Here is a 23,166-nt window from a genome sequence, read left to right as displayed (position 1 = left end):
TAATTTCTGAAACAGTCTATAATAGGTTGGCAAACAGTCAAAATTTGAGGTTTTTTGATGCACTCTATAAAAAGTTATAGTATGTTGAACTTTTTTGTGAGAGAAAAAAAAGTTGCCTATCCCAAACATTTTGGGCATCCCCTGCAAGTAATTTATAGTTTTCACACCGCTTTTGGCAGACCAATTGAAATTTCCTAGAGAACTTATGAATGCTTGGGACTAGTTAACCATTCTGAATGAACATAATTCGAGGGCTCCCAGTTTCAGAAAGGTCTATAATGGCATCGACTACGTCCAAACGGTTATTGGGAAAGGAAAGGAATGTTAGTCGGAAAACTAGAGATTCTAGACTTTTTCATCGTATATTCTTTCGTTCGTACTTCGATTACCAGTTTTAAATTTCCATTCGTTAATGTGAAACGTAAACATGTTCTTTTAACGTCTACTGAACTAAAAAGCATCACGCTACACTACAATGTAAATAGAACTAGACTATCAGCTTAAATGTGTTTGAATGTTTTGGATGAGTTTCACGGTCATCATGAGGTTGGGTACACACAAACTGTCGGTCGCTCCAACGCATGGAAACACGACACGACATACAATTATTGTGACCACAGAATATCACTGTTAACTGAATGCGGTATAAAACTCACACGCAAACATGGTTGTGGTGGATTAAAGCACATTTACCTACTGATTGTTGAGCTCATTTGCTTTGAGGGGTTTGCGGCTGAAATCGACCGGTGCGTAGATCATATCAACGGAGTGTAAGAAAGGGTTCGATTGGTGAATGGTGTACCAAAGAGTGGTTTGTCAGTTTGTATAGTCTCCCCGTCTCCCCTTGCAGTTGAATGTTTTTTATAGCTGAAAACAAACTAACATTTACGACTTCCGAATACAGTCCACTAATAGCTGGAATTCACATAAAAAGTAAAATCGAAAAATCATATTTAGCTCAGCGATTGCTCATTAAAAGCGAACGATGTTCAACAAGCCTACACGGGCTACACGCTTAGAGAAATGTGCACAGTGGCTGCGAAATTGAGTTGTTTAGTGAATTAAATATTGCCATTTTCTTTAGCCTAATCGAAAGAGCTCATTTTTCTGAGTATTAGATGATTTTATTATGTCCAATTCCTTTGTTTTGATGGTTAAATAAACAAAACAGTTTTAATTTCCGTGGATAGAATGACAGTTCAATCGATAAAGTGACAGTTCTCCCCGACCAAAAAATTTTCTCCACACAAACTTTAAATGCATTTTAAAAATAGTTCCCGGTCACCAAAAATGATGAAATTTTAGATTTCGACTAATTTTTGGACGGAGATTCCGATTATGCAATAATCTGGATACCCCTAAAGAACCCAATTGTGATACAGCGTTCATTGATTATATGTTTCGATCTCTTGAAATGAAATACACTAAAACCTCTTTTTATGCATGTTATTTTATGCACCTTTTTTATGCCCTGCATAAAAAGAGGAAAAGCTACCAGAACCAATATTGTGGATAAGAATATTTAATAATATGACGGAACTATTGCAACGGCGGCCAAGGGGTGTTTACAGAGGAGAGCAAAGGAAGGTTAAAGCTTCGTTTTTGGGTGTTTCCGAAGGTCTCATGTGCGTTACATGGGGTCCGAGTGGGTCTTATGTGGGTTTATGAGTCACTTCAGGAAGTCTCAGAGCATTTTAGGGTGGTTTCAGAGGCGTTACGGAGGCGTTTTTAGGGGTTTTGGTTTGGGAGGACTTTTTTTGAGGCAATTCAGAATATTTCAAACCATTTTCGGCGTGATTCAGAGGCATTACGGCAGCGTTACGGAGGAGTTTTCGGAGGGTTTGGGGCCTCTCAGGTGCGTTACATGGGGTCCGACGGGGTTTGAGGGGGATTTTGGAGGTATTTCAAGACGTTTCAGAGCATTTTAGGAGGGATGCAGAGGCGTTACTTAAGCGTTACGAGGAGATTTCTTGCACGCAGAAAAATCTATGTTAAAATCAAAAATATTTGAGGCAAATTCAAATAAATTGTCAATTTGTTCTGGCCACAAAAATAAAACTGTTTGGAGCAAATCGAACGTCACATTTGAAGCTAATGCAATCCATGTTTGAAACAAAAATGCATCTTCTGACAGATTATGTTAGAAATAAATGTAAATATTTTTGTTTTTTTTTGTGGTAGGTCGGCCCTACGGAAATATTTGTTTTCCCATTGAACTTATAAAGTCATTTCCTTCGCTGGAAAAATCGACCTCCCGTGTTGTACTTTCAATGCCAGCATCATGTATACATGTATTAAATAACATACGCTCCCGAAAACAACGGGATTTCGTGAAGGCTTTCGGTGAACCTTGCCTTTTTTGCAGGAGGAAATTTTGTTTGATGTTGCAGCTGGAACTTGTGAGTTTTGTTTATGTTCTCGACGGCGGAACGGGGGGCTCCTCAATGGGTATTGTCGCAATAAATGTGTAATTGAGTTAGTTTTAAAAATTAAAATTTTAGTTTTAAACATTTCATCAATTTATCGAATAAACATGAATATTTTTGTTTCAAACGAATGAAATTTGTCTCCGTGTGGGGTTCGGAGCTCCTCAGGTGCGTTACATGGGGTCCGAGGAGGTTTAAGGGGGATACTGGAGGCATTTCAGGATGTTTCAGACCATTTTCTGCGGGATTAAGAGGCGTTACGAAAGCGTTACGGAGGAGTTTTCGGGGGGTTTGGAGCCCCTCAGGTGCGTTACATGGGGCTCGAGGTTGGCTAAGGGGAATTTTTTAGGCATTTCAGGACGCTCTGAAACGTCCTTCGGTGTGGATTCAGAGCAAGCATCTCAGGTACGTTACATGGGGTCCGAGGGGGTTTAAGGGGGTTTTGGAGGAATTTCAAAACGTTTCAGAGCAGTTTCGTGGGAATCAGAGGCGTTACGGAAGCGTTATGGAGGAATTCCCAGGGGTTTCGAAGCCTCTAAGGTGCGTTACATTGGGCCCCGGGGGTTTTAAGGGGGATTTTTGAGGCATTTCAGGAAGTTACAGAGCAGACTCTGGAATACCTTAAAACGCCCCTCAAACCTCTTGAACGCCCTTTAAAGGCTCCTGAAATCCCTTAAATTGCCCTTTAAGCCCCCTGGAACGCCGCTTGAAACCCACTTAATACTATTGAAATACTCCAGAATTTCCCGTAATCCCATAAATACACCAAAAAAATCTTGACAGAACACCCTTAAAAAGCTCCTCAAATCCCCCGAAACAACCCCTTATAACGCCCCTGAAGCCCCTTGGAACCCCCTTTTTGGGCTCTCTGGGAACTTTCTGGAAACCCCCTTAGCCCCACCTCAACTGCCCCGGAGCAAGACCTGTTCTCGCGAACTAGATTCGCAAATTAAAGCCCCAACTTAATTTATGCATCAATTTCCCTCTTTTTTGCACATTTTTAATTTATGCAGTCCCAGCCATATGCATAAAAAGAGGTTCCAGTGTAGTTGCTTAACCCTCGAGTGATCGCGATGTTGTATTTTGAACAACGCGTTAACACGCTTTTTATACTCAGCATAAGGTGGTGCTGGCGGTGGTAACTAAAACGCGATCACTCGAGGGTTAACCAGGTCCTTCATGTCCAACTGTCACCCGTTCATCGGATGTGAAAAGATAAAAGTTAAACAAAAATTTACAAAAATAAGAGAGCAGATGTATGTACTGGTCGAAAGATCATACAAGATTACCTTTGTATGGGTCCCCTCACATTGCTCAATGTATGGCAATGAGAAGGCGGACTCTCTTGCAAAGGTGGGCGCACAGGAAGGTAAGATCTATGATAGAAGAATTTCACACGATGAATTTTTCCATTTAGTTCGTCAGAGTTCTCTTCAAAGTTTACAACATGATTGGCGAGATGGCCAACTGGGACGGTGGTTACATTCTATTATTCCTAGGTGGAGACTTCATACGCGTGATGTCAAGACTTATGTCCAACCATTACTCGCTAGGCGTGCATTTGCATAGAATAAATCTTGCGCTCGACAATCTTTGCACTAAGTGCGGTTCCGGTTATGATGACATCGACCACGTAGTTTGGCAATGTCCGGATAATGACGCCTCCAGAGCGCTACTATTGGATACCCTTGAGGCCCGAGGTAGATAACCCTTTGTTCCAGTTAGAGATGTGTTGGGAACCCGCGATCTCCCCTATATGCAATCCATTTATGAATTTCTCCGCTCATCTGGTATATAAGTTTAATTCGCTTGTGTTCTCTTCTCCAGTTTTTTTTCTCTGTTTTGTCCTCCTCGTGTTGTTCTTCGCTCTGCTGGTATAAAAGTTAAATTCGCTTGTGTTTTTTTCTCCAGTTTTTTTGTCTCTGTTTTGTTCTCTTCGTGTTACCGAGCTGCTCCTGGCCATCCGGAAGACCAAGCCCTTCAACAAGCTGGTACCAACACCATAAGGCACCGAACACGCTAGAAAAATGCGATTAGCCCCCGGATGAGCTGCAGTAAAACCTTTGGTCCAGTCCTCACCCTGTCCATCCTTCAAAATGTGACCTTCTAACAAACATGATTGAAAAGTTATTATCTTGTACATAGTATATTATTAAGTGCAAAAAGAGATATTCGGCTCCGTAAAGCGTTATACGCGATTGAGCCTCAAATAAATGAACTAGATAAAAAAAATAGCTGGACCAGGGCCAATAAAGTCATGTAATGCTACATTATGAACTCCCTCATCAACCATTTATCGCGTTTAATATTATACAGGGGTATCTACAATGATCGATTTCTCTTCATTTTTTTTTTTATTCCGGAAAAAACGACCAATATTCCTGGCCTAATTTCGTTTGGATTGTTCTCACTTTGCCATTTTGCCACCACACAAGAGATCCATTTGCCAATATTGGCTGAACACAAATGTAAATCCATTTGATATATTTGGGTTCTGAAGGCCATACAAGCTTTCTTTATTCTAAACTCCAGGAAAGCTTGGTATCAAGAGTGTCTCCTAAGTTGATTGATTGATTTGTCTTTGTTTAAGAGACTTTAATTACTTTACTTTACTTTATTTTAAGTACTTTACCTGTTCAGTCAGGGCCCATATAGCCGAGGCGGTAAACGCACGGGTATTCAGCATGACCATGCTGAGGGTGACGGGTTCGATTCCCGGTCGGTCCAGGATCTTTTCGTAAAGGAAATTTCCTTGACTTCCTTGGGCATAGAGTATCTTCGTGCCTGCCACACGATATACACATGCAAAATCATCATTGGCAGAGGAAGCTCTCAGTTTAAAAAACTGTGGAAGTGCTCATTGAACACTAAGCTGAGAAGCAGGCTTTGTCCCAGTGAGGACGTTACGCCAAGAAGAAGAAGAAGAAGACCTGTTCAGTCACATTAATTTCAGAGTCAAAGAAATGCAAAGGTCGAACGCCATTACGGTTTCGCCTTTCCGTGAAAAAAAAACAATAGATGTTTCACTCGGATTTACCGAATGGCCATATTGGCGACACTCCTCAACTACCTGAAGAGCGCTTTGCATCAGGTCAAAAAGGGTGCTGATACACATACAGACTAACAATATTAGGTAGTCTTCTGCAAGACCATAAATAGGAAAACCGCTGTTATTGAGTACCCTCAATAGCGTAGCTGCCACGAGATTCCACAAAAGTGGGTACAAGACTCCTCCTTGGGGGCATCCACAAACCCTCAATTTCCTAATCGCCGCTTGAGGCAATATCGACAAGAGATGTCGGTTTTTGAGCATTTGGTGAATCCAATTGGAAATCATTGGAGATATACCATGACTCCGTGCGGCTTCCAATATGGCATCGAAAGGCACGTTGTCAAAGGCACCCTCGATATCTAAGAAAACACCCAAGCAGGAGTGCTTTTGAGCGAATATCTTCTCGATATCGCAAACAACTTTGTGTAAGAGAGTCATAGTGGACTTTCCAGATTGGTACGCATGATGGTTCACATGAAGAGGCACATTGGCCAGATGAACATCACGGATGTGATGATCCACAATGCGTTCTAAGCGTTTCAGAAGAAAGGAGGTCAAACTGATAGGTCTGAAACTCTTTGCTTCTTCATACGACGCACGACCCACTTTCGGAATAAACTTCACAGTAATATCCCGCCAGGATTTGGGAATATACCCTGTAGCAAAACTGCAAACAAGTATTTTTTTTTTTCAAAACATGTTTGAAATGATCAAATCCCTTCTGAAACAAAATTGGATTAATCCCATCTGCTCCAGGAGATTTGAAAGGAGCAAAGCTATTAAGTGCCCACTCAATCGATTCTATAGTTACAATACTCCGAGCCGAAGCCAGGGAATCGTAACTACAAGAAAAGACATCAGGTTCATCCGAAGATGTAATATCCACACATCCAGGGAAGTGTGTGCTGAATAAGCATTCCAGAACATCCTCATCAGAGAAAGTGCGATCGCCATTTGGCAAACGAAGTTCGTTCACTCGGAAATCCTTAGATTTTGCAAGGATTTTATTTAACCGACTGACTTCACTCAAACTGGAAACATTTGTATAAAGGTTTTTCCAGCCGGATCGTTCAGCAGACCGTAGAGCTTTCCTATAGGCCTTGCGAGCCGATCTGAAAGCCTCCGAGCCAGCCTAACGTCGTCTGTTCCAACTCTTTCTAAATTGTTTCCTGAGCTTCACTAGATCAGAGTTCCACCAAGGGGCTCCTCTTGTGATCTTCACAGACCGCCGAGGGCAAACTTCTTCAAAAGCTTCCATGATGAAGGCCGTTGTAGTATCAACGACATCATCTAAATCACTTAGAGTGTCAATGGATGGTGAGTATCCATGAAATTTGGCTGCAACTTAATCGGTGAAGAGATCCCAGTTGGTTGGAGGGGGGGGGGGGGGGGAGTAGTTCACATGTTCAAAAAATATGTAGCGATGGTCAGATAAAGATTCGAAATCTGACACATGCCAAATGGTCAGCTAGAGTCCCTATAATTAGAGTCTGGCGGACTGTCACTTTCGACCGGAGCCGCGTTATGTCTAACAATTCCTCTCTAGCTGATACATTGAAGGTTGGGTGGTTGCCTACGTTAAGTAATCCGAAATCTGTACTTCTTAAGTATTCAAACTGAAGCCTCTCAAGTTGATATCTGAGCTGCCACAGATGATATGGTAAGCATTAGCTTTACTGCCAATATTGCCTTTTGAAGTGTAGTATGCGATGACTTGCTTGAAAACATACGTAGGGGATGGTTCATCATGCGGTAAATAAACCGAACAATAAACGTATTTCCTGTTGAGGTTTCCATCAGACACATCGATTGTGATAGAACAAAAATCTCTGGTTGTTAGTTCAGTATGAGTGTAGCAAAGAATGTGTTGTTGACAAGCACACATGCTCGAGGCATGACACGCGAGTTTACCATTCCATTTTGCTAGAAATAGCAAACATCGTGTTCACAAGGTTTTCTAGATAGGAATTATCTATACGAAAATAAGGTTCTTGGGCTTAAACCACTTGGGCTGTACAAATTTGTATAAGTCTGCAAAGATTGATCGTTGCTGTTCTTTTATGCTTTAGATTGATCTGAGGTTAGCCACTACCCAAACTAAGCAAGGCTCTTTACAATCACTGCATAAAAAAGAACAACTGCAATAAACCCTAATCACCACCAGACTTGAAAACGCCAAAGGCGAGGAAACACAGAAGTAAGGCATGCTTACCGGTCAGACTTAGGCCTGAGTGTCCTTAGTCCGTGGATGTGCGTCTCCAGTGCTGCACTCTGCGAAAGGTCCGCAAATCGTCCTCCACTTGATCGACGCGCCTAGCTCACTGCGCACCACTTCTTCTTGTATCCGTCGGATGGCTCTCGAGAACTATTTTAATCGGGTTGCTATCCGACATCCTGATGACGAGACCCGCCAACCGTAGCCTCCCGATTTTCGCGGTGTAGACAATGGCTGGTTCTCTCAAAAGCTGATGCAGCTCGTGGTACATTCGACTTCTCCAAGTCCCGTCTTCCATCTTCATTCCGCTGTAGATTGTACGCAACACCTACCGTTCGAAAGCTCCAAGGGCGCGTTGATCCTCAGCGTTTTGTAGATAGTTAACTCTGTGTGACGGCGAAATTTATTCGATAATAGAGTTTTGCGGAGTCCAAAGTAAACTCGATTTCCTGCCACAATGCGTCTCTGAATTTCTTTGCTGGTGGCGTTATCGGTGGTCACTAGTGAGCCCAAGTACACGAAATCTTCAACCGCAACCGCCCCGATTTCATCACCATCGATGGAAATTCGGAGTGGCGGGCGCGGTAATTCCTCCCTAAAGCCCTAAGCCATCATGTACTTTGTCTTCGACACATTAATGACTAATCCGATTCAACTGACTTCACTCTTTAATCGGATATACGTTTTCGCCATCGTCTTTAATTTACTCGAATATACTCGAACTACGCACATCACTCGATCCATCGTCGCCTTATAAATCATATTCATGCATAATCTGCCATAGCTGTTCTTGATCGATTGTATCATACGCCGATTTGAAATCGATGAACAAGTAATGTGTGGGCACGTTGTATTCGCGGCATTTCTGCAACACCTGGTGGATGGCGAACATCTGGTCCGTTGTAGCGCGTCCACCCATGAATCCATCCTGATATTGCCCCACGAACTCTCTTGCAATCGGTGATAGTCAGCGGCATAAAATTTGAGAGAGTATCTTGTAGGCAGCACATGTTACATTCCATCCATTCATCCAGTAATACTTCCTCCTCCCAAATCTTGGTAATGACCGAGTGCAGTGCTCTTACCAGTGCTTCTCCACCGTATTTTAGAAGCTTGCTTGGTAGTTGATCTGCTCCAGCGGCTTTGTTGTTTTTCAACCGGTCAACCTCCTCCTCAATCTTTTGGACGTCAGGAGCCGGAAGTCTTTCGTCCTGTGCACATACTCCTAGATCTGTTACCACGCCACCTTCGGTACTTGCAACGTCGCCATTGAGGTGCTCATCGTAATGCTGCGGCCATCCCTCGACCACCTCACGCTCGCTCGTGAGAATATTCCCGTGATTATCTCGGCACATGTCAGCCGTTTCGTGTGTCCCTAGCGCGGTACAGCTCTTCCATCGCTTCGCGATCTCGTTCTTCCTGTTGGCGCTTCTTCATCCGGAAGACTGAGTTCTGCCTGTTCCGCGCCTGTTTGTAACGTGCCTCAGTCGCTCTCGTACGGTGTTGCAGCATTCTCGCCCATGCTGCATTCTTCTCATTTTTCAACTGTTCACATTCGCCGTCGTACCAGTCGTTTCTGTGATTCGGAGTCGCGAAGCCTAGTGCTGTAGCCGAGGTACTACCTATGGCGAATCGGATGTCCCTCCAGCCATCTTCAAGTGTAGCTGCGCCAAGCTGCTCTTCCGTTGAGTTGGTAGGGCCACTGCTAACTGCTGCGCGTAGTTTTGAGCCACTTCTACGTTACGCAGCTGCTCGATGTTGAGCCGCGGCGTTCGACTTCGACGCGTGGTGATAACTGTCGAAAGATTTGAGCGCATGCATACAGCGACTAGGTAGTGATCCGAATCTATATTCGCACTGCGATATGTGCGGACATTTATTATATGCGAGAAGAATTTACCGTCGATTATAAGGTGGTCGATTTGGTTTTCTGTTTGATGGTCGGGTGATTTCCAGGTGGGTTTCCCGCATAGTTAAAAACAATCTGATATGTGTTCCGAACAATAAAGTTCTTATTTCGCTAGGAGTTACAATTACAGATATATTTGTATTAACATTTGAAGATACGAATTCTAGAATCAAAAACCATTCGGAACAATTTAAGAACTCAACCACTTGCTGTAACAATATATGACAATGTGCAAACACTGTTCTATGATATGACCACAAAAACTCAGAACAGTATTAGATGACAGCCCAAGTACATGATTCACAGTAACATCATGGTATAACATTGCAGTATATTTGTTTAAAGTTTACATTTTTTTTCGACGTAGATTATGCACTATAAGTAACGCAGCTGTACAATATATCAAAGAGTCATTGGGTTACAAGATCTTTAGAGGATTTGTTATATTAAACGAACGGCTTTACTTCATATTAAATTAAGTAATACAAAATCAGCATACTGAAACAGCTAACGAGGCGATTTACTGTGATGATATTGGTTTTCTCAGCCTGTGAAATATTGTGCAGCCCATTTTGACCACAGTGTCCATAAATTACGTCACGCTTTTGCTAAGTATGGACCTGAACACAAATCGCTCAAAGAATTTCAGTGCAGTGCACGTTTTTTTCTCGACCATTTCTCTCGGTAAATTTTGCACGGCGAGCTCCATTTGATTTGACGTTTCTGCTCAGCTACGTACAGGGGTCGAGAAATAAAGTGGTTGGTAAAATGGTTTACTTTATTGATTTTTACATATAATTTGTTACAAACAGTTCTGTTAATCGTAGTTAATCCTTTAATCTATGTGTAGTTTATATTGAATTTTACTGAGGTAATACGTGTCATCTATTTTAATTTTGATATGTTTTTTCAAGGTATTATTCACTCTAACTAATGACATTTCTGGTAAAAAATGTGCTTTTCGGTGATGATCGTTTATCTTTTCTGTAATGATGATTTTGCATAAGAAGTAGGTACCAAATGTGTCTTTTAGAATACTCAAAATTTCTCCATATAAATCTCCTGATGCGTCGTCCAAAGAAAAATAACAGTCATTATGCTGTCTTTATTTATGCTTGCAATAAAAATCTATCTCTAGTTTCGGTTTGAAAGTATATCCACTATATGTAAAAGACAATACTTTTTCAAACCTACGATTATCACTATACTTGTTCAAAATATGTGTATCTAAATAATAAAATTCTGGAATTTTATTTGAAGTATTCAATTGTGATCGATTCAATTTGTCCCAAAAAGATTTTACATTTGATTTCATAAAGCTAACCTCTGCATTGTTTTTTGTGTGTGTCATGATGCATCTATTTGTAATCTGAATGATTGGCTCTTTTGGCCCTACAACAAATTTCTTCAAAACTCCATTAATGTCTTCAAACACAAAAAGCGAAAATGTCCACAGTGGTCCGTAATCTCTGCAACAGTCCACTAAATGTGTTACAAGGTGGACGTTATAAGTCATTTCCTTAATTCCATAGAGCTGCTCAAACTGTTTGACAAATTTCTGTAGCATTGCTGCACAGTTTTCAAATACTTCTGCACATATTTCTTCCTGAAGCAGCAACGTAATAGACGAAACTAAGAGGTAGTAATGATCGTAATATACTTGTGGCAAAAATTGTTTAAGGCAGACTGGACTAAAATGGAGCAGCCATTGGAGTCATTCGTTTGCTTTCCATAAATGCCTATCTGTTATTTTTCTAGCGTTTCGCGAGGATTCAACGAATGGACCCATAGTAGTTAATACGTTATCGATAGAGCTCATTTTATCTTTTATATAACTGGGACTGCTAGGAGCCTCAAACCATATGCGGCATAGTTGGCGACACACTCCTAGTAATATACAATGCATATAGTCAACCGGGCAGTTGCGTATTACATCGAACTCAGGTATTCTTATTAAAGGCGATATTCCCTTCACCCCATTAACAGCGACACCACGAGAGTTGCTAACGGCCATAGCACGAAGCGTATCTGCCAGGTTCCGTTTCGAAATATTGTCTTTGTAACCATAACGTATTTGCTTGTTGACCTCGTCTCCAGGGTGGGAACAGAAGCTGCAAGCATCATAGCCGTTGAACTGTTTAAAATTCTGCACTTTGCACCTTGCTTTTGTGTCGACACAACAGGCAACCATGTAAACTCTGTCTATTAGAACTGAACCTAGATTTAAGCCATTATGATACACTCGTTTGAGCATTTCGCTTAATGGCTTTAAAAATACATCAAGATTCGGTTCACCATTTTGTAACCATAAACCAGCAATTATAATATTTTTCCTTAGGAAACGAATGTTTGGTGGTAAATCGTTAATGCAGATAATCAAGGGCCATAACGATTTTTTTGTATTTGAATTGAAGATGCTCACGCCGTCCGTATTCAGTGTAAGAGTTATTGAGTTTTTTTATACTTTTGGATTGAGCTACTCCAGCGTTTAGTAAATCTGTAACATGTTGTGATAACTTGGATGCTGCTTGGTGTTGCACGATCGCATGCCAGTTCCGGACGAGAATATCTCGTAAATTCGATTTGAAATCGAAGGTTACGAAAAAAATGTACTGTTACTCTTACAATTCACACAGCTCTGCAACGTTTCTCCAATGTAGAAATCACATTTCTCGCATACGTGATGCCTCGTGTAATTGCTTTTCGAAAAAAATTTGCTGAACTCTGAATACGTATCAGGAAGGGATTTGAATCCCACAATCAAATTTATAATCTGAAGAATGTCACAAATTGCGACGTTACTCAGATTGTGACGAAGAAACACGTTCATTAAAATGAACATAACTTCCGCTTTAGTCAATTTCAAACTGGGATGGAGTAGTTCCGAATCAGACATGAACTCCTGCAATGAAAGTGGAAAAGTAATTCGATAAAATAGATTGTTTAGATTCATTAAATCTACATTCTTTCAGCTCTTTGACGTCTGTCAGTTGTTGCAGTTATCGGTTAACATTCGGTAACTGAAACGTAAACATGTTGCACTTATCGAACGTCTACTGTATACCGAAAAATTAAAACCTGCTGCACTGCCGTGTGCAGCATAATGCTAGAGCAACATGTCTAAAGGATACAAACGTTTCTGTCGAGATAGACCCTTTCGTCATCCTCCCACGCACATCAATACCCTTAGCAGATAGCTTGTAGTTGGCTCGTTCTGATAGTGGTGTTGAAGTGCATGGGAGGATGAAGAAAGGGTCTATCTCGACAGAAACGTGTTTGTTTACAAAAGTCAGATAGATCCTTTAGACATGTTGCTCTAGAATTGTCCCATTGCGTTTTTAGTACAAGTCGTATTTTTCTCAGTCACAGGACCAATTAATGTGAATTAGATATTTTTCCATCTTGTTTCACAGCTCAATATCCCACGATAACGTTATGCATCTTTCTGACTTTGATTCGAAAACATAATTTGAGTTAGAGCGAATGGGACAAGCTCGTAGGAAAACGCAATGCGATATTTATGCTGCACACGGCAGTGCAGCTTTAATTTAAAAAAAAGCTAGATTTCAATCTGACGCGAGAACGGTTAAGTATGCTATTTAAGGTATGAGATATATATGTGTATTACCGTGGTATTATCGCTTCCGGTTAATTCTTCCTTCGTTTCCTGCCCATAATCATTAAATGGTTCAAACTCCGGATTCTCTTCGGCCTCTGAAGCACTGGCTGAGCCGTCACTTACGGCTTCATCCGTTTGCTCAATTTGATCATTTGTATCTCCCATCTCACAGACGTCTTCCTCGTCGGTGCTGGAAATATCTTCCAACGACATGTCTTGCACGACCTTTTGATCCTAAAAAAAGAATTTCAATTCATTATTCATTATTAATTTATTAATACGTATCAGTTACGACCTAATGAAAAATCATTGTTCAAAATCACATACTGAACGCTCGAGATGTAAATATAAAAACATACGGTAGTTACTTACTTTTTTTTCAAGGCGAATTACTGGCTGATGATGATCTTCATGTACCGGCTGGTTGATTACCGTGACCTGCAAAGTATCCGGCATATCATCTTCACTAACGAGCGGAATAGTTCGTTGCTTCTGTAAAAAAAAAAAGTACCGCATTAATCTCATTTTAATGCACCACTGAGTTTAATACCTAAAAATGATCTTACTTTTCTCATTATGTGTCTCCGATGATTTGTTTTTTGCGCTTGGTGAACGTAACTCATACGCGATTTTCTCGAAAGTTGGCTCATGTTGAAAATAATTTTATCCACATCAATTTGTACGCGTATAGTTTTCTTTAAAAGTTTTAGTTTTAGTTTTACGAGACAGCTTTCTACTGATGATGTAAATAAAAACAAACTTAAATGTCATTTTTGTTTTATGGTGTAGTACTCACAGTCACTACATTAACAGTCTGGCGAATAGAAAATCCTGAAGAATGACAACTGTGACAAAAATTGGCAGCTTAGCAAAAAGTACAAAGCCATCGAATTCGTTTGGTTCAACAATAAAATCTATCAAAATATTTAATATGAAATCGATCACAAACCTTCTGCACGCAAAATTGTATACTTTTTGTTCGATTGGCTCCGATAGTTCTATTAGCCAGACTGCGGGTAAAGTGATTGTACTGATACAGTGTAGGGAGTGTTGCCATCTGTCTTATCATTGATATATCATCAAATGATAGAAAATCTTCACACTCACACCTTGAAATGTACGAATGTAAACGCAGGGTTTAAACTATCTGTAACTCATAATCAACAACATGATAAAATGTTACACAAGGTAGTATTTGTGATTGTGAGTCTTTTCGCCGCCGCGTTCAACTTCATCCTTGAATCCATTTTCCGTTTTACAAAAAATCGTACGCTCTGAGTCTTTAGCAGTGAAAACTAGTATAAAATCAACGAAAAAGGCCGGAAAACAGGAAAATGCCACCGAAGAGATATAAACAGATTAGTGAATCAACAAATATGCGTAAAAAAAGTGAGTTTCCAGCATTTTCTTCAATTTTTCGAGTGTACTTAACTATCTTTTTTTTTCAGAGCTGCGTGAAGACCAAAATGCCATCAAAGCTGGCAAAATGGCCGCTCAGCATTCGAATACCGCCGATTTGAGAGCATTAGTAAGTAGCGGGATTTTCTCAAAAATCGACCCATCAGTATAAAATCTGTTTTCCCCCAACCAACACCGTTTGGTGTTGAAGGAGTTTAGCTTTTTCTTGTAATCCTTAACACGGAGGGCTATTTGTTTTTCTTCATTTGCAGCTTCAAGCAACACCGGAGCAGCTTGGAGATACCTACGATCCAACTGGATATGCCTATGTCAACGTTGGGGAAGGCTCTTGTGCTGATTCGCTTCAAACAGAAGATCCTCTCGGCTCACAGGAAAAAACATCCGCTAAAGGTACGTTCCTTCATACATTGAACCTTCATGCCAATGGAACTCAAAGCATCATCACCAATATGGTCGAAGGCGGAGCAGAAGAAGTACAGGGCAGTGCTTTTCTGAGCGGCCTCTCGGTGGACTACCTCGACGAAACGGTCGGGTGCGGAGAAATCGAACCTACCGACGAACCTAGTGAAACATGTCCAAACAAAGGTGGAAATGCTACAGCAGCCGCAGAATCAACGAACTTGGTTGCGCAACGTTTGAGCATTACCGAATTACGACAAATGGTGAGTAATCTCTATTTTAATAACAACGCGTTAGTTTAATTTTTGGGAAATTTCATTGTATTTCAGCTGCAAGCCGCACTCAAGCATGAAGAGACATCTTTAAATGTACCCGATAGTCCCAAGATCATCAGCTCTACAGCAAACGTTGCTGTCACAACTTTGGTTGCAGTTGAAAATCCCAAACATGGTGATCACCTAGGCGAAATCTCAGGAGATCCGAACAATTATACCAAAGGCTCCGAAAAAAGCGGAATTGATTTTGAGGCCTGCACACCTCAGCTTGAAGCCAAGATGAATAGAACTGAGATCCACATTCAAACGCAAGACCCTCATCCATCAACATCCAATATCTTAGAAATTGAGCGGCCTCATTCACAGGAAAACCACGCTATGGACATCGAGATGGACATTGAAGAACACCTCTGTGAGGAACTATCACTTCAACACGATGATAACCGCGAATCTCATGTTGATTACGAGGAAGTCCCCCCAGCTTACGAGGGAGATTGGGTAATTAAGTACAGAAATTTGGAACATAAGTACATGGAGCTTCTGCAAAGACATAAAAAGTGTAAGCAAAGGTACTCGAAGCTAGAAAATGACAAACTGTCGTCTGACGACTACGCTCTCCGTGTCGGAAAGGAGTTAATGCAGTTGAAAGACAAACAACATATGCCCCAGGTATGTTGACCGTAGATCCCTATTATTTATTTAAATATATCATTAAATTAGAGGTCGATGGAGACTTATCAGAGTGTGACGTCTGTTTCTTCTTTTCATGTCCTTAATTTTTTTTATTTTTTTTTTTCAATTTTCTTAGACGAGATTTACGGTAGTCGACGATATCAACATAACGGTTGAGGAACTGGACGAATTCAACGCCCGTGCAGATACGGACAGTATGTTCGTAGGCTTGCTGGCGACGCGGTTGGTTGGATCGGACGCGCTTGCAAAAATGAGTGTGACGGGTCAGGTCAGTCACAGATTCGGAAAACTGAAAAATCCAGATGGCACCCCAAAATATCCAGCTGCAGAGCGACTGGATCCACTGATTCTTGAATTTATTGGCAGTAAGTAATGTCATTTCTCCTGGTTTATGATTCTTTAGAACTTGTCATTTGTCTGCAGATAAAGTTGCTGAACGCACGGCGATCAAAGTTGGATGCCAAAATATTCCTACTATCAGAAAGAGGTCGGATATAGCGTTGGTTAAGCGATATATTGCCCAGAAAATCGCCAACCTTCGAAAGGCTGCACAAGTTCGAAATGCCAGAGCTGGAACTGGCCCACTGATGGTAGCACTACCTCCCACCGCCGCTGATGCTGCTCTTCACCACTGCTAACGCCACTCCACCCTCGCCGCAGACGTCACTCCTAACCGTCGCTGTTATTGATCTTTTTTGTTTTCTTTAAACGGAATAATTTTAATTTGTATTTACTGACGCGTTAGCGTCGAATTCGTTACGGAAACGCTGTTTTTATCATTTATCATTTCTATTTTTTTATAAGTAGATTGTTTCGCGTTATTGCCGCCATACGCCTTAATCACAAAATGCTCGACATTGCTATTATTTTGCCATTCATGCAATAAGTACAATACATCGTTCGCTATACGCCTTTATCAAAATGCTCGGCATGTAGGCTATTGTTTGTTGTTAAATCAATTAGTTTAATGTTTCGTTTAATTACATAAGTTTAAAAAAAATCTACGAAACAGTTGATTAAATGTGTATTATACAAATCTGAATCATGGGTTTATTTTTTCTTATTGGAAATCATTGCTCAACTGTTTTCGAAACACATACTTATGACGGTTCCCGATTAATTTAGCACATTAGTGCATAAAAAGTCATTATTTTAGTTAGGTTCAACCTAGGAATTAATATTATAGGTGCTGTTGAGAACTGAAATTTTTGACAAGCGAAATTCGATTATTCTTACAATCCATACGTAGTGTAATGATCGGCTGTCCAGCGATCTGCCCTAGAAATTAAAGGGTTGTCGATTTTCGCGTGTCCAATTTTTCTGTTTTTAATCACACCAATAATATTCTAGTGGCATTGGAAGAACTAAACGATACAGGATATTGTTATGCAACAATACACAAACGATACGGTATGTTGTTTGTTATTAGGTATTTTACAATAAATTAACAATTACATTTGAAGTTAAAATTGTCTGATAAATCTATTGTTCAACTGATTCGCAACAATATGCATTAAACTTCTCCTTGCGGAAAATGAATTATAAACCTACAGTGTGGTATATTGTTTCGCGAAAATTTTGTTCCGAAAAAATGCTGATTTTTTATTGTAACCTAACTTAACCGCCTATTCGCCATATTGTGAATAGGGCCATTACAACTTGCCAAATGGTATGCAACAATATTGTAACACTACCACATAATGTGATGTCGGATAACATGTGAAATTGTACAAGCAAAGTTCCAAGTTGTTATGGATAACATGTGAGGTAGTAAGCTTACAGTTCCCAGCTATGCGGGTTGTGGATATCTTTGCGGGGGAAGAAGGTGCTTCGGACTACCATATCAACCGAGGCTGCCAAGTTTACACATCGCTGGCCGTTATCATTCGATACGGCGAGCAGGCTGTTTCGCCCGATTACCGGTCTGTACATTTCCTCCCTTCCTACTAGCGCGTTCATGTCGCCGACAACGATTTTCACGTCACGCGGTGAGCAACCATCGTATGGTTTCTCTAACTACGCGTAGAACGCTTCTTTCTCGTCATAAGGTCCCCCTTCATGTGGGCAGTGGACGTTGATGATGCTGTAGTAGAAAAAACAACCCTTAACTCTCATCATGCACATCCAAGTGTTGATCGGCTGCCACCCGATCACACGTTGTCATAATCAGATGTTGCCTCAGCATACGCGCAAAATCTCGAGGCAACGTTGCCAGACGAGCGAGAGCCCAATGTCTACAGGATTGCTGGAGTACAGTAAAACCAGCCATCAACGGTGCAGCCGAGAGCACCATCGGGTACGTATAAAGAAATTCGCTCACAGCCCTGCGAAGTGATATGTACAGCTGATCAAAGCTCCGATTTATTTTGTTTGTTTTTCTGTAATTTCGTCGATCAAAAATCGCCCGCGTCGGTATATGTAGTAATCGAACGGTGGTGAATCACGATACGTTGTATGCTAGTTAGTGTTTTGTGTAGAAAAAGTGCAGTGTCTTTGCATTAGAAGAACATTTGTTATTAATTTGTCTATACTCGTACCTCCTCGATCGTTTTTTTTTTTTCTCGAAGCGCCATCTGCCTGCAAATAAATAAAGCTACGAGAACTTTCGCTGAGCCGCGCTTGCATTCGTTAGTTGTTTTGAAGGCTGCATACCTAAAGGCGATTGATCAATCATCCCTTTAACCGGCACTTTGTGATACTTTGTAACCCAATGGATCCGTGCAAAATTTGTTCGAAAGCTATGGACGACGGCAAGTGTATCACATGCAGTGGCTCTTGCGGTATGAGTTTCCATTTTACATGCGTTGGGATATCTAAATCACACTTTTCTTCTTGGACGTCGAAAATTGGATTTTTTTGGTTCTGCGAGCCATGTTGCTTAAATTTCGACCCAGCAGTATACGATCGTGAAAGAACCATTATGAAAGCATTGCGTGAACTGATGGTACGAACCGACTCTATTGATACTCGGCTTGGACTTTATGGCGAAAACCTTCGAAAAATTAACAAAACGCTGAATGGAACTCAACGGCATTCCAAGTCAAGTGATGATGCGGACCATACTTCGTTTCTCCGAAGCATAGATGAGATGAACTTCGATGACACCATTGACGACCCGGTCAGTCAATCTAGATCCTGCGAAGATACTTCGTTTTTCGAAGTACTGGATGAGATAAACAGCTCGATCGCACACATTCCGGATAAGATAGTAATCGGTTCCAACAAACGTGTGCAAATTGTTGGTAGCCACTCAACTGCTTTTGCAAATCCGAGTACAAGAAAACCTCATACTAACATCTCGACACCAGCAGCTCCCACCCATTCCAACGCTTCTCCGTGTGATACAATACCAGTGTCATCACGTAATAATATCCATCACAATGGTGAAAGATCTACTGGCCGTACAGTTGATGTGAACAACTGTACTAGCCCTCATGTGAACACCGAACCTAACCGTACACAGCTGAAAGTAGCGAGTAGTTCCCTGCCCGGTAACGACGTCATGTCCTTCTACGTGACACCATTCGAGCCCGATCAAAACGATGAAGACGTCAAGAAGCATGTTATGGATATCTCAAACATCCACCCATCATCTGTTACTGTTACGAAACTGGTTCCTCGTGGAAAGCAGATCGAGGACCTATCGTTTGTATCCTTCAAAGTAACGGTTACTAAAGCAGCTTCAAACGTAGTTGGCGACTCGTTTTACTGGCCAGAGGGTATATCGGTCCGTCCTTTCGAGCCCAACCAAAAAAATGCCTCTGCGGTTCGTCTTCCAAATTCGCAGTAGAATCAGCCCACAACCTGTCAATGTCCTGTTCGCCACACCCGGGACGCACATTGTTTTGCACTATGGAAGCCCCGGAGCCCCCCAGCACAGTCCAGACCATCCAGCCTGCGCTCAACAGCCGTCCCGGTCCTGTGTCTGGGCAGGCGGAAGGGGTCTTCCAGAATGTGTCTCCAGGCAAGTCAATTAAATGTATGAATCTTATCCGAACTGATGATGTCAATTACAACAGATCGATGAACCCGGGTCGCACAACAATTTGTACTACGGAAGCCCCGGAGCCTGCCAGCACAGTCCTGACCATCCAGCCTGCGTTCATCAGCCGTCCCGGTCCTGTGTCTGGACTAGGTGATGGGGTCTTCCAGCCTATGCTATCAGGCGAGTATAATTCATCAATGAACATAACCAGCTCTGATGCCATTAAAGCCTGCATCCCAGTGCTTGAAATTCAGTGAATATGAATGGTACGATCAGTCATCAGCGCCAACCACCCCTACGAACGAACACGCACAGGGAGCAAAGAGAAACCGAACCAATCGCGACCACTATTCCTCATCGGTCGGTTGGCTGGTGAAGCATATCGACTGATAACGATTATTTCTCACTTGCTGTGGTGAGGCTGAAGATGCGTAAATGATTCAGTGGGTTTATGTTTTGCTCAAAATTTGTAAAAACAATCAATTTGTCCATAAGAGAATGATGGACGTGACTATTATAATAATAGAGTTAAAAAACTATAGAGGACGAATGTCGCTGCTGTTCCCTTTGTTCTCTTTCGCAAACATCCCGGGTATCTACCTGTCAAACTGCATACTTTTTCGCTTTGACATTTATATCCCTGCCTATCCCCGCCAGCAAAAGATGTTCCGGCAGCGACATTCTTCCTCTATAGTTTATTACCTCTATTATTATCATCGATTTAATTCGAGTTTATGTCATTTGCACTGTAATAACGAGATAAAAATCAAGTATATTCATTGCCGTATACACCGGCGAAGAGAGAGATTCAGAGAGCCGCACGGCGCTGAATCGTCGTCCCTCACTCTCACTCATATTTTTTATTGCTCCCGCTCCCACTAGCTTCTGAAGCATGTTAGCCAATGAAGGCATATTGCTACCGCTTTGGGTTGAAAAGCGCCAGTCAAAGAAGAGCAAATTTTGATTCGTCTGCGGTAAAACGCTTCAATTTTCAAGCGCTGCTGCATCCGCAATAATCGGGACACAGAAGTACGGCTATAGCTCTGTAATGAATCGGTAAAATAGGCCAAATAATTGACTGAGAACTCGTTGGTGTATGTTCATTATTTGTGCCAAATTTCATAAAAATCAATGCATTACTTTTAACTGTGGATGAAAAACAAACAGACGTGGTTTTAAGCATTTTGTACAGTCATGACCAATTTTCATTCACATAATAGATGGTTCTTTTACGCTATAGTTCAAAGTTCTGTGATGATAATTATGAAATTTCGCGAGTAGTTATGACACTTTTAGAGACACTCTCTAGCAAAATTTCATAAACTTTTATCAATTGGTTTGAAAGCTACTGGTCTTGAAGGGATGAGTGTTAGTGAAAATTTTTCGTGTTTTTCATGTGCGATTTTTGCCTGTTCATAACCTTTGAATTTCTCTGCCAATTTTCATGAAATTTTCACAGAAGGTAGTTGATTATGTGTTTATTATGTCTGCCAAAATTTGATGATTATTGGTATAGTACTTTCAATACTACAATCGAAACAATAAAGGATGCTGACTAATTGCTGTTTGAGGGGCTAAAATCACGTTCAGTCCCAATACATGTTTCGGTTATAAAATTGTTGATAGTGCATCGATTTTTTTGAAATTTTGCCTATGCAACAGATATAGATTGAGAGGTTTTTGTTCTAAATTTCAGCCATTTTCTTTGCCAAATTCAAAAGTTACAGCGCTGACCAAAAGAACTAGCGGCTGTACAAAATTCGATGGCGCACATTCTACTCTTTCATTGCTACAACAAAAAGTACTGCCCCGATTCACTTGAAATTTTGTAGGTCAAATGAACACATCTTGAGATGTTATTAGGCCAAATTTGAGCAATTTTAATGTTTCTATTGCAGAGTTACAGCTGTATTTCTGTGTCCCGATTATTGCGGTTACAGGCTTTATTACCCCTAGCGAAGTCGACCAAAATAAGTCGCACCTTTTCGAATATCGTTTTTCATCGTCAACTCCGGGACGCACATCAATTCGCACAATTCACAACCCGGAACCTCCAATCACAGTCCAGACCATCCAGCCAGCGGCCTGCAGTCGTCCCGGTCCTGTGTTTGGGTCTGGCGGAAAGGTCTCCCGCCCTGTGCCATCAGGCAAGTATTCGCTATATATGAACTGTATATGCTCTGACGAGGTTTCACCATGCAGCTCAAGGGATGCCAACGAAGATATCACGCCACGGTCCAGTTCTTTCCAATGTCAACGCCAAAGTTCTCCTCAGCCTCCGGGACGCACAATACTTAGCTCTATGGAAGCCCCGAAGCCACCCATCACAGTCCAGACCATCCAGCCAGCGACCTGCAGTCGTCCCGGTCCTGTGTTTGGGTCGGATGGAGGGGTCTTCCAAACGACGTTTCTAGGCAAGTACGATCAAGCCAATAGCATTATTCGCACTGATGATATCACTTCCGGCAGCCGTGATGCACACCTTTGGTGAAAATGGAGACATTCACGAATCTTCGGTGGTATTCAACGGTCGTGAACTGCTCATATACTACCAGAACGTTAGAGGATTACGCACTAAAATCGATGACTTCGTGTTAACCGCATCAGAATCTCACTACGACGTTATTGTTTTGACCGAGACTTGGCTCGATGAACGTATATTCTCAGCCCAACTGTTTGGCGACTCATTCACCGTTTTCCGAAACGATCGAAATAGGACTAACAGTGAAAAGTCACGAGGCGGTGGCGTTCTTATCGCGGTCTCCACACGTTGGTCTTGCCGCTTAGATCCTTCCATTGTCAGCAATACACTTGAGCATCTGTGGGTTAGGATCAAAATCGCTTCTAGTTGCTTTCACCTTGGCGTTATGTATCTACCACCAGACCGGAAATTCAACCTCTTGGACATCAATAACCACATTAGCTCGTTAGGGGCGGTTATTTCCAACATGACACTCTCGGACCAAATTTTGCAATTCGGGGACTACAACCAATCCGGTCTTTCTTGGTCAACTTCTGATGATGGATTGCCTTCAGTAGATGCTATAAACTCGAACATGTCTGCAGCCTGCTCTTCCTTGCTGGATGGATTCTGTCTTCATGGCTTAACCCAGATCAACCATGTGGCTAATTGTTATGGTGGACTACTCGACCTTGTGCTGGTAAACGAGCCTC

General features: G+C 41.6%; 1 protein-coding gene and 1 long non-coding RNA gene across 2 annotated transcripts; one reads left to right on the top strand and one right to left on the bottom strand.

Annotated features, from left to right (window-relative positions):
* Positions 1–10,555: 10,555 nt before the first annotated feature.
* LOC115265024 (uncharacterized) lies at positions 10,556–13,926 on the bottom strand. The gene is made up of 3 exons (XR_003896488.2): positions 13,788–13,926; positions 13,594–13,713; positions 10,556–13,455 (listed from the first exon to the last, which is right to left on the bottom strand). It is a non-coding gene; the product is annotated as an uncharacterized LOC115265024 (long non-coding RNA).
* Positions 13,927–14,471: 545 nt separating this feature from the next.
* Positions 14,472–17,827, top strand: LOC109427596 (uncharacterized). The gene is made up of 6 exons (XM_062843610.1): positions 14,472–14,610; positions 14,670–14,749; positions 14,892–15,302; positions 15,369–15,983; positions 16,123–16,372; positions 16,431–17,827. Exons 1-6 carry the CDS (start codon positions 14,556–14,558, stop codon positions 16,643–16,645), a joined length of 1,626 nt encoding a protein of 541 aa, XP_062699594.1. The 5' UTR covers positions 14,472–14,555; the 3' UTR covers positions 16,646–17,827.
* Positions 17,828–23,166: the final 5,339 nt, after the last annotated feature.

Source organism: Aedes albopictus, unplaced genomic scaffold (assembly GCF_035046485.1).
Source record: "Aedes albopictus strain Foshan unplaced genomic scaffold, AalbF5 HiC_scaffold_347, whole genome shotgun sequence".
NCBI classification, from domain to species: Eukaryota; Metazoa; Arthropoda; class Insecta; order Diptera; family Culicidae; genus Aedes; species Aedes albopictus.
The sequence above is the reverse complement of the archived record's forward strand: the minus strand, read 5'-3'. Positions and strand labels throughout refer to the sequence as shown.